The 13,380-nt window shown below is 36.7% G+C and overlaps 2 protein-coding genes across 2 annotated transcripts in view; one reads left to right on the top strand and one right to left on the bottom strand.

The window, feature by feature from the left end:
- Positions 1–4,756, top strand: part of LOC107732195 (plastin-2-like) — a 17,325-nt gene extending 12,569 nt beyond the window's left edge. Inside the window, exons 12-16 of the mRNA XM_016543468.1 lie at positions 1,439–1,553; positions 3,102–3,235; positions 3,344–3,464; positions 3,546–3,670; positions 4,166–4,756. Coding sequence (XP_016398954.1) covers positions 1,439–1,553; positions 3,102–3,235; positions 3,344–3,464; positions 3,546–3,670; positions 4,166–4,298 — 628 coding nt within the window. The 3' untranslated portion in view covers positions 4,299–4,756. The remainder of the gene's footprint in view (positions 1–1,438; positions 1,554–3,101; positions 3,236–3,343; positions 3,465–3,545; positions 3,671–4,165) is intronic.
- A 1,977-nt stretch (positions 4,757–6,733) lies between these two features.
- The window catches only part of LOC107732191 (CCR4-NOT transcription complex subunit 11), a gene marked incomplete at its 5' end in the record, with an annotated part of 12,684 nt that continues 6,037 nt past the window's right edge, over positions 6,734–13,380 (bottom strand). The window contains 4 exons of the mRNA XM_016543465.1: positions 6,734–7,153; positions 10,056–10,152; positions 10,244–10,446; positions 12,471–12,673. Of these exons, the coding sequence (XP_016398951.1) occupies positions 6,956–7,153; positions 10,056–10,152; positions 10,244–10,446; positions 12,471–12,673 (701 nt within the window). The remainder of the gene's footprint in view (positions 7,154–10,055; positions 10,153–10,243; positions 10,447–12,470; positions 12,674–13,380) is intronic.

Genomic DNA, 13,380 nt, shown 5'->3' with positions numbered 1-13,380 from the left:
TTCAGCGCCTCGTTTCGCTTCGACGGCTTTCAGCCTCACCCTGCTTCATTCTACTACGTTAATAAATCATTAGCTCATCCATGAACATGATTTCTGCCCGAGTCCCGTCGGATTGCATCGGCTGTGGGGATGAAGACCACAACTCCCATGATTCCACACTCAGTCACTGCTTCATCAAACTAAGCCTTTGTCTCTTTATTTGTTTTGAATACGCGCCCTCTAGTGGCGAAAATTACATATTGTGCCTTTAATGTATGTTTAAATAGATTTGTCATGAAAATTTTGTATCACTGTTTCAACAACAAATTAGAGTAGAAACATAATCATATCATTAATAAGTATAAAAATGGGCTTATGTGCAATTTAAATGCTTGTATACAACTCAGTTTTTATTTGAGTATTGTTTATTAAATACATTAATGGATTGATGTTTAAATCGACTTTCTTTTGAGTTTCAGCTTAATGAAAACTTTTAGTTTCGGTAAAAAAATCATTTTGGTGCATCGCCGATTCTTACTATTTCTACATTCTATTTACTGTATATACAGTGATTATGACCTTCACATTATACATCAAAGCAAAAAAAAGTTGTTTTCAATTTAAAAAGTTTTAATTTCCACAAATGCAAAATAAGCATTTCTGTTTTCAGAAGCCTCTAATGAGCAGCAAACCACCGTTTAAAACGTGAACCGCTTGATAATGAACACGGTTTGACTAAGTAGTGCACTAGTATCCCAGCTGACAAAAACATTATTTCTGAATGTTCTATGTACGTTCAAATTGTCCAGTTTTATGAATGATTAAAAAATGTTTTTGTGTGAACGTTAGAGAGAACTTTAAAGAAACATTCCATTTCATCATTTTGCAACATTATTTACATTTAGTCATTTAGCAGACGCTTTTATCCAAAGCGACTTACAAAGTAGAAGCAATCAGACCAACGAGAGAGCAACAATATACAAGTGCTGTGACAAGCCTCAGTTAGTCTAGCACAGTGCACATAGCAAGGTTTTTTATTTTAATTTTTTAGTTAAAGAAAGGGAAAATATCAATACTCAAGTGCCTTGCTCGACTGCTTCTTCTCATTATGGGAACGTTACTTTTGAATGTTCTCTGAACCAACTTGTAACATGTTTTAATGTTTAAAATTAGTTAGAAGAACATCCAACTAAAATGTTTCAGAAAAACACTCCACGAACCATGTGTGAATAACGTTGTGCTAACGTGTTGAGAAAGTTATTAAAGACTGGACAACTGAACAGAGGTTTATTAAGGTTACTGGAAGGACGATTGCTCATAACTTTAAGAGAACCTTGCCAGAACGTTCCCTGTCAGCTGGGATGTGATTTCAAACACAGCTGAAGACACTGAGCCGGTGCGTCCAGCAGGTGGCGCTGCTGTGGTGCTTGTTCTCACTGTGTTCTCGGTGTTCTTCCAGGGATCTGGCCGATGCTCTGGTGATCTTCCAGCTCTATGAAAAGATCAAGGTTCCTGTGGACTGGGACAAAGTCAACAAACCACCGTATACCAAACTGGGCAGCAACATGAAAAAGGTACAAATGCATTACAAGAGAGGATTATCAATGAAACGCTTCCAGAGAAAGGACAAGTGAACTTCTGCCTTCACGTTGACCGAGGAAGGACCTACTCCGCTATTACAACAGCCCACATTTAAGTCGAAAAAAAAGTATATTATATAGATATATATTTATAATTAATTGTAAAATATTTATTTATAATTTAAAAATTGTTCTCACTGTGTTCTCGGTGTTCTTCCAGGGATCTGGCCGATGCTCTGGTGATCTTCCAGCTCTATGAAAAGATCAAGGTTCCTGTGGACTGGGACAAAGTCAACAAACCACCGTATACCAAACTGGGCAGCAACATGAAAAAGGTACAAATGCATTACAAGAGAGGATTATCAATGAAACGCTTCCAGAGAAAGGACAAGTGAACTTCTGCCTTCACGTTGACCGAGGAAGGACCTACTCCGCTATTACAACAGCCCACATTTAAGTCGAAAAAAAAGTATATTATATAGATATATATTTATAATTAATTGTAAAATATTTATTTATAATTTAAAAATATGTTTTCATTATATATTATTTTATAATTAAATTATTAAACTTTTTAAATTTATTTTACATTTATTCTTTATCATTTTAATTTCCATCACTTCTTTATACTGGATATTTAACAAAAGCATTTATTTGGCATAACTTTTTGCATCTACATTTGTTGTCTTTCATAAAGCAAAGAAAAAAAAAAAGATTTAGCAAGATTATTAATTACCACTCAGAACAGACTTGTTTGCTGCCAACATTCTATTAATTGAAATAAAACTCAAATAAAGTAAATAGAAATATTATGATATACTTCAATTTTTTTTGAACTCGTCTATGTTTTGAACTCATTTATATGCGCTAAATGTTTATTCTCTAATTTATGTTTATTTTTAAGCTGAAGCACTAAAAATATTACTAACTGGAAATAAAATAAATAAAAAATGAACCTGAACTAAAAATGAAATAAAAATAAATTAAACCCAAATAGTAATATTTTTTGGGGAAAAAAGACAAAAGCACATAATAAAATTACAATTAAAATGAAAACTGAAAGTATAAAAATAGAAGCGAAAATAAAATATTAACAAAAACTATAATAGTAATTTTCATTTAGCTTAAGCTGAAGCACTAAAATTACTAAATGGAAATAAATAAAAAAATTAAATAAAAAAAATTTAAACCTAAATAGTAATAGTTTGGGGGAAAATGACCAAAGTACTTTAAAAATTACTAAAAATGTAACAAAATAATTATGTTCATTCATTATATAAAATAAAAACACACACGCACACACACACAGTCACAGACACACTCACACGCGCACACACACACACACAGTCACACACTCACACACCCACTCGCACGCACGCGCACACACACTCACACTCACATGCACACACTCACTCACACACACACTCATACACACACGCACAGACACACTCACACTCACACATACACATACACACTCACACTCACACATACGCACACACACGCATTCACACGCGTGTGTAACTGGAGTGTTGTGTGCTGCAGCTGGAGAACTGTAACTACGCAGTGGAGCTGGGGAAGAAGGAGGCCAAGTTCTCTCTGGTGGGAATCGCTGGTCAGGATCTAAACGAAGGCAATCGGACACTGACGCTCGCTCTGCTCTGGCAGCTCATGAGGAGGTCAGACACGCAAACACGTGATCATACGCTTCAGATCCACGCAAACACACAATCATACGCTTGAGATCCACACGCCTGCTGAAGGTCTCGCTCTTCTTCTGTCTGCAGATACACATTCAACATCCTGGAGGATCTGGGAGACGGGCAGAAGGTCAACGACGACACCATCGTGACCTGGGTTAACGACGCACTCAAACAGGCCGGCAAAGGCACCATCAGCGGCTTTAAAGTAAGCAGTTCACGCTCACCGTGAAGATAAACACGCGTTCCATCTGTATCAGAACTTACCTCTTCTGTTATGATTCTGCAGGACGGATCCATAAGCAGCAGCATGCCTGTCCTGGACCTGATTGACGCCATCCAGCCCGGCTCCATCCGCTACGACCTTCTCAAGGCAGAAGACCTGACAGACGAAGAGAAACTCAATAACGCAAAGTATGTCAGAGTCACACTCCTCGTTAGCATATTAATGAACATTACACAGATGTTCTGGGTTAAAAATGAGTTCAGCGCTATGGTGTAATGGGACACTCAGAAAAAAATGTTTCTCTTAAAAGTCTACAATTTTCTTCAAAGTCAGAATTACATGAAAGTCAGAATTGAGATATAAGCTCAAAATTCTGAGAAAAAAGTCTAAATTGCAAGATATAAACTCAGAACTACGAGAAAAGGTCAGAATTATGAAATATAAACTCAGAAAAATCTAAATTGCGAGATATAAACTCAGAACTGCAAGATATAAACTCAGAATTGTGAGATAAAAGTCAGAATTGTGAGAAAAAAAGTCAGAATTGCGAGATATAAACTCATAATTGCAAGATAAACTCATAATTGCTAGAGAAAGTCAGAACTGAACTTCTATTGAACCCAGAACTGTTCAAACTCTGTTCAAAATCAAACGGCATGTCAAACTCACCGATGTGTTCTCAGGTACGCGATCTCTATGGCGAGGAAGATCGGAGCACGAGTGTATGCGCTGCCGGAGGATCTGGTGGAGGTCAAGCCCAAGATGGTGATGACGGTGTTCGCCTGCCTCATGGCTCGAGGAATGAGACGAATCTAGAAGCGCAGGATTTTACGCCTGCTTTTATTTTTCTTTCATGTTTTAAAGTTGTTGCTCAGTTATTGGGTTCCCACCATCATACAGATATCATGAAAATGACAGGAAGTTCTATAGAGAATATAAATAAACAGTTCTTGACACTTGAATAATAAATGAATAATAAATAAATCAATTAATTCAAAATATATATAAATGGCATGAAAATTCACTGAAACCCTGAATGATGCGCTTGTCTTCATTAACCTCAGGCTTAACTGGGGTTAAAGCAAAGGTCAAAGGTCATGTCTGTTTATGTCTTTGAGCACTGTGCGCATATTTGGAATACAAATTCAGCCCGGTTTTGCTTTTGTAGTTCAGATATTTCAGCCTACAAATGTTAATAAACACACGGTCAGTCTCTGAATCCGATGTACATGTTCAAATGGAAGTGAATGTGCAAATAAAAAACATTTTTTAACTCAAGTGTTTGTGCTCGTTTCGTACTATTCATACTACTAACATACTATTAGGTAACATTTTACAATAAGATCCTATTAGTTAATGCAACAACTAACAAACTAACTGTTCATTGTTAGTTAACGTTAGCTCAGGTCCATTGAATAAAATTAACAGATACAACTTTGATTTTAATGATCTATTATTACCAATGGATGCTCTGCAGTGAATGGGTGCCGTCAGAACGAGAGCTGATAAAAACATCACAATAATCCACAAGTAATCCACAGCACTCCAGTCCATCAGTTAACATCTGGAGAAGACAAAAGCTGAAACTAATCCAGCATTAAGACGTTTTAACTAAAATACCATAGAGTCCATAATCCATAAAAACTCTTCCTCCAGTGAAAAGTGGAAAATGTTTCATCTTTTGTCTTCTCCAGATGTTAACTGATGGACTGGAGTGCTGTGGATTACTTGTGGATTATTGTGATGTTTTTATCAGCTGTTTGGACTCTCATTCTGACGGCACCCATTCACTGCAGAGCATCCATTGCTGAGACACTGATGCAATGCTACATTTCTACAAACCTGATGAAGAGACAAACTCATCTCGGATGAGCTGAGGATGAGCACATTTATAGTTAATTTTCCTTTTTGGCTTTATATTTTTCTTTGTTAGTTCATGTTAACTAATGTATATAACTCTTAACAAATGGAACCTTATTGTTATTGGTAAAATGTTACCAGTAAAGCTGATGGTTTATATTGTCTCCAAATGTAAATGATCCTCTCATCCAGCTTTAAACTACGGTGGCCCAGTAATGCACAACACAACAAAATTAGCAAAACACAACACAAATGGTCCTATGCTTGCACACAAACATATGCATTTGCTACTTTTTAATGCGTGAGCATTAATAAATACGGCGCTTCTTCTTTTAAAGCACCGTTACAGTTGAATGAGCCGAGGGATTTAATGCAGGGTCTAACGAAATCCAAACACATTTTCATGAACCCTTGTAGTTTCTATATCAGGATTAGGGGTATAGCCTAGGTCTATGGAGGGCTTTATTGTCCCAATAATGGCATCCATTAATATTTTTTAATAAATATAATCATTTACACTCTACATTACTATTGCATCCTGATAATGTACAACAAAACTGAACAGCATCTGCCACTATTTATAGTCTATAAATAATATCTAACGACTATTGCAAAGAAAACACATAGGTGTAAATAGAATATATTGCTATTTTTACTTGGTGTAAATAGTGCATCCATAAATACTTCTGTTATTAATTAGTGTAAAGAGCATCTAAAATATGCTACTTACACTGCAAATAGCCACTGCCTTCTAAGAAGACGTAAAACTAACATGTAAGCTTTTTAATATTTGTAATGGACTAACAAAACCCTAATTTTGAACAATTTACTCTATTAACACCATACCAATGGTTTTTTATGGACTTTTATACTTCACATATTATTACTGTTGAATTCATTTTTATAACGCTGTTTCTCCCGGCCAATTATAAAGCGGATAGTTCCGGTCCTTGATTCTGATTGGCTGAAGCATTGTTCGAAGCTGTTGTAAATTACTCTACAAAGTAACATACACCTTTGTTTACGTTTGTCTGTTGCTCGGCAACCACTTTGTAGCAACCACAACTGTTTCTGAGGAGCTACATTGTTTGGTGGAAGGATACTGTTTTTATTAATATCATTACACTTTATTTGCTCTGTTTTATTTTGTGAAACCTTACTACGTATATGGAATAACCGTTTTATAAAAGCAATAAGCCCCGTGAAGCCGTGGTTTACAGTGAATTTATAACAGCTTCGTGTTGTTCCTAACAACGGACCTTAGCTGTTATAAATTCACTGAAAATTACAAACATTAACATTATGACTTTCTGTAAAACTGAGCCAAATAAATCCACTTTAAATTCATCACAAATGCATTTGCTGAAGCCGAGGAGTTTCCAGACACACAAACTGAAGCACGTCGTCTGAGAGCGTACAAGTAACCATCACTTTAATGGACAAAAAAATATGGCGTTTGGGATCAAAACAGGTCACGATAGCAGAGCATGTTGTACACGTAAGAACAGAAAACAGATGGAGTTCGTACGCCGTTGAGTCTGGCGTCTTCTGTGAGCTGAAAGGCTGAACTCATGTGCTTTAATAGAGGAGAGACTCAGCTTTAGTCCTTGAGTTCATTTGGCCGTCTTGCCCTCGGCAGGCGTCTCTCCGTTATCCAGAGTCTTGAGGAGGCGGAAGAGACCGGCGGCCTCACGGATTCGACTGAACTCGATGCAGAAGGCCTGCACCTCGATGAACAGATCCTGAACATTAATGATCTTATTCCTGATGAGGGACTGGAGGAAGACGCACACCAGACGCACCAGACGGTTCTTCAGGAGACACAACAGACAATCACCTTCCATCACACAATAACACACTTCCCCAGACTCAGAGCATCTGAAGAATGGCTTTAAAATCCATGTTACATATATGATTATGTTAGCTATAGGGATGTAACGATATTATTAATATCGCGATAGCAAAACGATATTATCGTGGTCACATGACGATATGTAACGATAAGTCTTCCGAGCAAAAATTTTAGTTTTTAAATATATTTAAACTTCTTATTCTAACACAAAAGGTGTTTAAAGTTGTGTTTTGGGTCATTATGCTTTGGCACAGTATCTGTCAAACGAACTCATACCGAAAGCATTATATGCTTCATCTCTTCATCAAGTCTGTTTCAAAGTGAAGCGCACACTTGGTTCAGACGATCAGCTCGTGATCCGGTGTTTTCCTCGTCTCAGAACGACTCGTTCACACTGAATGAATGCAGTCCAAACTAAAACCGAAAGCACAATATGGCTTAATCCCTTCATTACGTCACTGTTTTCACTGCGCGTTGTGAAGCGCACACTTGGTTCAGACGATCAGCTCGTGATCCGGTGTTTTCTGCGTCTCAGAACGACTCGTTCACACTGAATGAATGCAGTCCACTCCTTTATTTCACGTGCTGTGAGTTTAGCGTGCGTTTGGGAACAACAGTTATGCTTTATTTTCACGGCAGATGATTACATTGTTTCACTAGATTTGTAGTGAGACGTGTTTGTGTTTTTGTAAGCCTGTTTTCACTGAAGCTGAAGTTTTCCTTCAAAATAAAAACTTTAAAGTGCAGTAAGAACTGCAGACAGCTAGCCGTTTAAATGCAGTCCAGATTCACAATATCTCTTTCAAGTGTAGAAATTAGGAAAGAAGTATTGTAATTTCCCTGCTGTAGTGTAAAGCAAAAATAATATACCTATGAAATATTAATTTTCATTTATTTTACAGTGCAATTGTATTACAATATATGGCTACTGCTGTCATTGTTATTATTATATTCTAATGTGTTTGGCTTCCTCAAACACCAGTGTGAGTGTAGTTTAGACTTAGACAGTAGATCACAAATAAAAAGAGGGTCGAGTCCGCTTTAAAGTTCAGGTACGAGTCAATTCACTGACTTTCTTCTGACTTAAGTTTTCTTAGTTAAGAACATGGGTTGCAGCTCTTAATTTTGACTCTCAAAGTGCATTAGATAGAATAACTTTAAAATGTACAAAAAATATATTTTTTATTTCCCCTGATTCTTCATTGTCTTTTTCTTTTTAAATATCGCAATAAGTATCGTATGGTGAGATTTTGATATCGTTACATCCCTAGTTAGCTATTATGTGGCCAAATAACTGCTGTAACATTGTATCTATATAACGTAGTTCACAGAAATCAATTAACAGCAAATCAGACGAGTTGAGTGTGCAGTAGTTTTGTTAAAATTCAGGATGACACACGCTTTCACTGACTGCATACATTTTAAATATTTTAAATTCATATTGTAAGTTTTAAAATAATCATTAAATTCATTTAGAAAATATTATTTTCAAAATAATGTCAGGATATGCTATCCAGCATAATAAAGTTTGTTCTACTATAAATGTACAGATGAAATCACTGATCACACGGTCCTGCATTACGTGATGTGAATGAAATCAATACAAGTTTCTAACTCATTTTGGCTGCTGCTTCCAAAAATAGTGTCTGTTTTGCTGTTTCACGTCACACTTTCTTTCTAAATATGATGCGTTTCGTAGCAATTTCGCTTTTGAGAATCGTTTGTGTGGTGAATCAGTCTCGTATTCTCCATTAATCAGCAGAAAAACACCACAAACACACGATTCCTGTCTGAATCTGAGCTACATTACATCGACTTCTCAGCCTATTTTCACACGTATGACGTTATTTGATGCCTGATCCTGATTTCTTGATCAGAATTATGATCAGAGATAGAAGAAAATGCAAATATGAGCAGATGTTCCCTCCTTTTCTGCATCCAAACAGAGACAGAAATTCACAGCTGGTTAAAAAAGCTTATATGTGTCCCTGCAGCACAAAAGCAGTGTTAAGTCGCTGGGGTATATTTGTAGCAATAGCCAACAATACATTGTATGGGTCACAATTATACATTTCTCTTTTATGTCAAAAATCATTAGGATATTAAGTAAAGATCATGTTCCATGAAGATATTTTGTACATTTCCTACCGTAAATATATCAAAACTTAATTTTTGATTAGTAATATGCATTGCTAAGATCTTCATTTGAACAACTTTAAAGATGATTTTCTCAATATTTAGATTTTTTTGCACCCTCAGATTCCAGATTTTCAAATAGTTGTATCTCAGCCAAATATTGTCCTATCCTAACAAACCATACATCAATGGAAAGATTATTTATTCAGCTTTCAGATGATGTATTAATCTCAATTTCAAAGAATTGACCCTTATGACTGGTTTTGTGCTCCAGGGTCACATTTATAAACTTGTGTTTATGTAAAGTTCTTTTTACAATCCTTTGCAGACTGTAAGATAAATTATGCATTTTGAACACTTCTTTGTCATTAAAACCACAATTCTGACATTTGACTGCTTTAGTCATTTTGATAAGTGCATTAAAGCATGCATAAAATTCAAAAATTCATATTTTGTTACAAAACACTGATGGAATTTTTTATTGATCTTTTTGAATCAATTATTGTAATTTTTTGTACTCAAACTGCATTTGAATTCATTCAGTCATGACACTAATTTTTTTCACTTATCACAGACCTAGAAACGACTATTCAATTCCATAACACTGTTAATTAATAATGATTTCCTGAAGATCATGTTGACTGAATGCATGAGTCTATCCTCTGTGTGGCCTGTGAATGTTGCTCACACAGGTGCATCATGGTCCGTGTGCGGTGTGCGTTTACCTGCATGTATTTGTCTTTGATCTGCTCACACGTGGAGATGCAGTTGGAGATGTAGAGATGGATGAACTCAGGAGGAAGATCCACTGCTGTGGTTAATCTACAGATTAAAGAACAAACATCTTCAGAGCTCAGGGCACAAGATCCTGTTTACCTGCACTGAAATAAACCCGACGAGAAGGACGGCGCACCTGTTGACCACCTCCATGGAGTGCAGCGACATGTCCAGGGTGACCAGGACAGAGAAATACTCCGTGATCTGGCTGGAGGACATCAGCTTCAGGAGCATCTCGATGGCCACCAGAGGGTTGTTCTCAACCAGGTCCGGTAGTTTGGCTGGAGTCAGACCGATGTGATAAACCAGCTTTGGGTCCTTCTCCAGTTCACCAAGCAGCTGATGAGAGAGAGAGAGTTAACCGTGAGGAACCAAAGAAAATTCGATACATTGTTAAGTATTTATACATTGTTGCACTGCCTTTCATTTATTACAAAGTTACATATGTATTACAGTAATGAATGTCGTTTGGAATAAACAAGAAAAATGTACACTACCATTGAAAAGTTACAGGCGGGTAAGATTTTTAATGTTTTTGCATTTATTTGATCAAAGGTAAATTAATCTTGTAATGTATATTTAGATAAATCTTTTATTTAGCAAGTTATGACAGCCACTGTGTAAATGATTATATTTCAACAACAAATATAAATTGTAACCTATAATTTAAAAACTGTATTTACATATTTGCATACAAGTTTTTAATTAGTTTTTAATACACTTTGATTTTTTTTTTATTTAATTATAATTGAATTTATTTAAATAGAGCAATTTGTTCAGTAAAACATTGTTTAATTTAAAAAAATACATATATATGTTTAGTATTTCTTCCTCCTGCTGTACCGAAACCATACCGAACCGTGACGTCAAAACCGAGGTATGTACCGAACTGTCATGTTTGTGTACCGTTACCCCCCTAAAAACAGTGAAATATTATTCTAATGTAAAACAGCTGTTTTCTGTGTGAATATCTGTTAAACTGTAATGTATTTCTGTGATGCGCAGCTGAATTTTCAGCATCATTACTGCAGTCTTCAGTGTCACATGATCTTCAGAAATCATTCTAATATGCTGATTTGCTGCTCGAGAAACATTTCTGATTATTATCAATGTTGAAAACAGTTGTGCTGCACAATATTTGTGTGGAAACTGATACATTTTATTTTTCAGGATTCACAGATGAACAGAAAGTTCAAAAGAACAGCATTTATTTAAAATATAAATTTCTTTTGTAACATTATAAATGGCTTTACTATCACTTTTGATCAATTTAATGTGTGCTTGATGAATACAAGTATGAAAAATAATTATTTTACTGACCCCAAACTTAATGATACTGTATATTTTGCTTAATGAAAATTAATCTTGAAGACACTCATTATCGCAATAAGTAATTTTTAAAAAGCATAAAGGCAGTGCAACAAACACTAACATGATGTATAAATAATTTAAAATTTAAATAAGACAGTGCCTTGAAAAAGTTTTTGCCCCTTCCTGTTTTTTTTTTTTTAATTGTTTGCATATTTGTCACACTTAAAAGATTCAGATCATCAAACTAATTTTAATATTACTCACAGATAAGCCGAGTAAATACAAAATGCAGTTTTTAAATAATGATTTCATTTAGATTCAACAATAAGAAAGAGACTGGGCAAAAACTGCATCCATGGGAGAGTTCCAAGGCAAAAGCCACTGCTGACCATATATTCTGTGGACTGATGCGACAAAAGTTGAACTTTTTGGAAGGTGTGTGTCCCGTTACATCTGGCGTAAAACCAACACAGCATTTGATCAAAAGAGCATCATAGCAGCAGTCAAACATGGTGGAGGTAGTGTGATGCTCTGGGGCTGCTTTCAGCTTCAGGATCTGGACGACTTCCATAACTGATGGAAACATGAATCCTGCGCTCTACCAGAAAACCCTGAAGGAGATTGTCCACAGCTTTTTTCCCTTAATAAATGAAAACATTATTTCAAAACTGCATTTTGTATTTACTCGGCTTATCTTTGAGTAATATTAAAATCAGTTTGATGATCTGAATCATTCAAGTGTGAAAAATATGCAAAAATAAAAAAACAGGACTTTTTCACAATGCTGTAGATATGATTATTTTGTGCAGCACGACTGTTTTCAGCATTGATAATAATCAGAAATGTTTGTTGAGCAGCAAATCAGCATATTAGAATGATTTCTGAAGATCATGTGACACTGAAGACTGGAGTAATGATGCTGAAAATACAGCTGCGCATCACAGAAATAAATTACAGTTTAATTGACACAAAAATAATGCCACGATGCAAAAACCCTTGTGTTTGGGGAGAGACGTGACCTGGATGTGTTGAGGAAAGGTTTTGTGTCTGACCTGCGTCTGCTGTGCCGCTGATAGCGGACTCTTGAAGGCTTTGGCCATGATGCGCTTGATCTCCACTCCCGTGCCGTTGCGCACACACATGGATCGGTCCCACTGTATCCGGTGATCCGGCTCACACGGGTTGAGCCACGACAGCTCGTCCTCACACACCAGCAGCGGCGGAGCGGGCCGGATGAACTCGGGCCGGAAGTGGCCTGACCGACGAGATGAAACCAGACGTTTAGCTGCATCCGCACACCAGTTAAACGATCAGTTCACTTCCAGAATAACAATTTCCTGATCATTTACCCACACCCATGTCATCCAAGATGTTCATGTCTTTCTTCCTTCTGCTGAAAAGAAATTAAGGTTCTTGAAGGGGTCAACAGATGCCCATTTTCCACAAGCTGATATGATTCTTTAGGGTCTTAAAGAAAATACTCTGGTTAAAATTTCTCAATGGTAGTGTAAAACACCCTTTTTACCCGGTCAAAAACAGCTCTGTTCACAGCGAGCCGTTTCAGTGCATGTCCCTTTAAATGCTAATGAGCTCTGCTGACCCCGCCCCTCTCTTCCGTGGGGTGTTGAGCCGTACTGTTTACTTTAGCCGCAGAACATAAACACATTTAGGTAGATCGGGGGCACATTCCCTTCAGAAACAAACGTAATCCACTGCGTCTACAGCGGCTCAGATGTCGGGAGTAAATGACGACTGCTGTTCATTATTACATCCAACAACAGAACACCTCGATCGCTCAGGACTCATTCTTGTCTACATCTGCTCCGACTGATGACAGCTCACTCAGGGCGGAGCTAAGGTAAAATGCTACTGTCAATCAAACTATCGTGGGAGGGGCCTGTTTTTGTGACGTCACACAGACAGGTATCTGAGATCGGCTCGATTTGAGAAAGGGGTAAAGAT

Source organism: Sinocyclocheilus rhinocerous, unplaced genomic scaffold, assembly GCF_001515625.1.
Source record: "Sinocyclocheilus rhinocerous isolate Xijiao unplaced genomic scaffold, SAMN03320098_v1.1 scaffold1511, whole genome shotgun sequence".
In the NCBI taxonomy this organism is placed as follows: domain Eukaryota; kingdom Metazoa; phylum Chordata; class Actinopteri; order Cypriniformes; family Cyprinidae; genus Sinocyclocheilus; species Sinocyclocheilus rhinocerous.
Note: the sequence above shows the minus strand (reverse complement) of the source record. Positions and strands in the feature narration are given on the sequence as shown.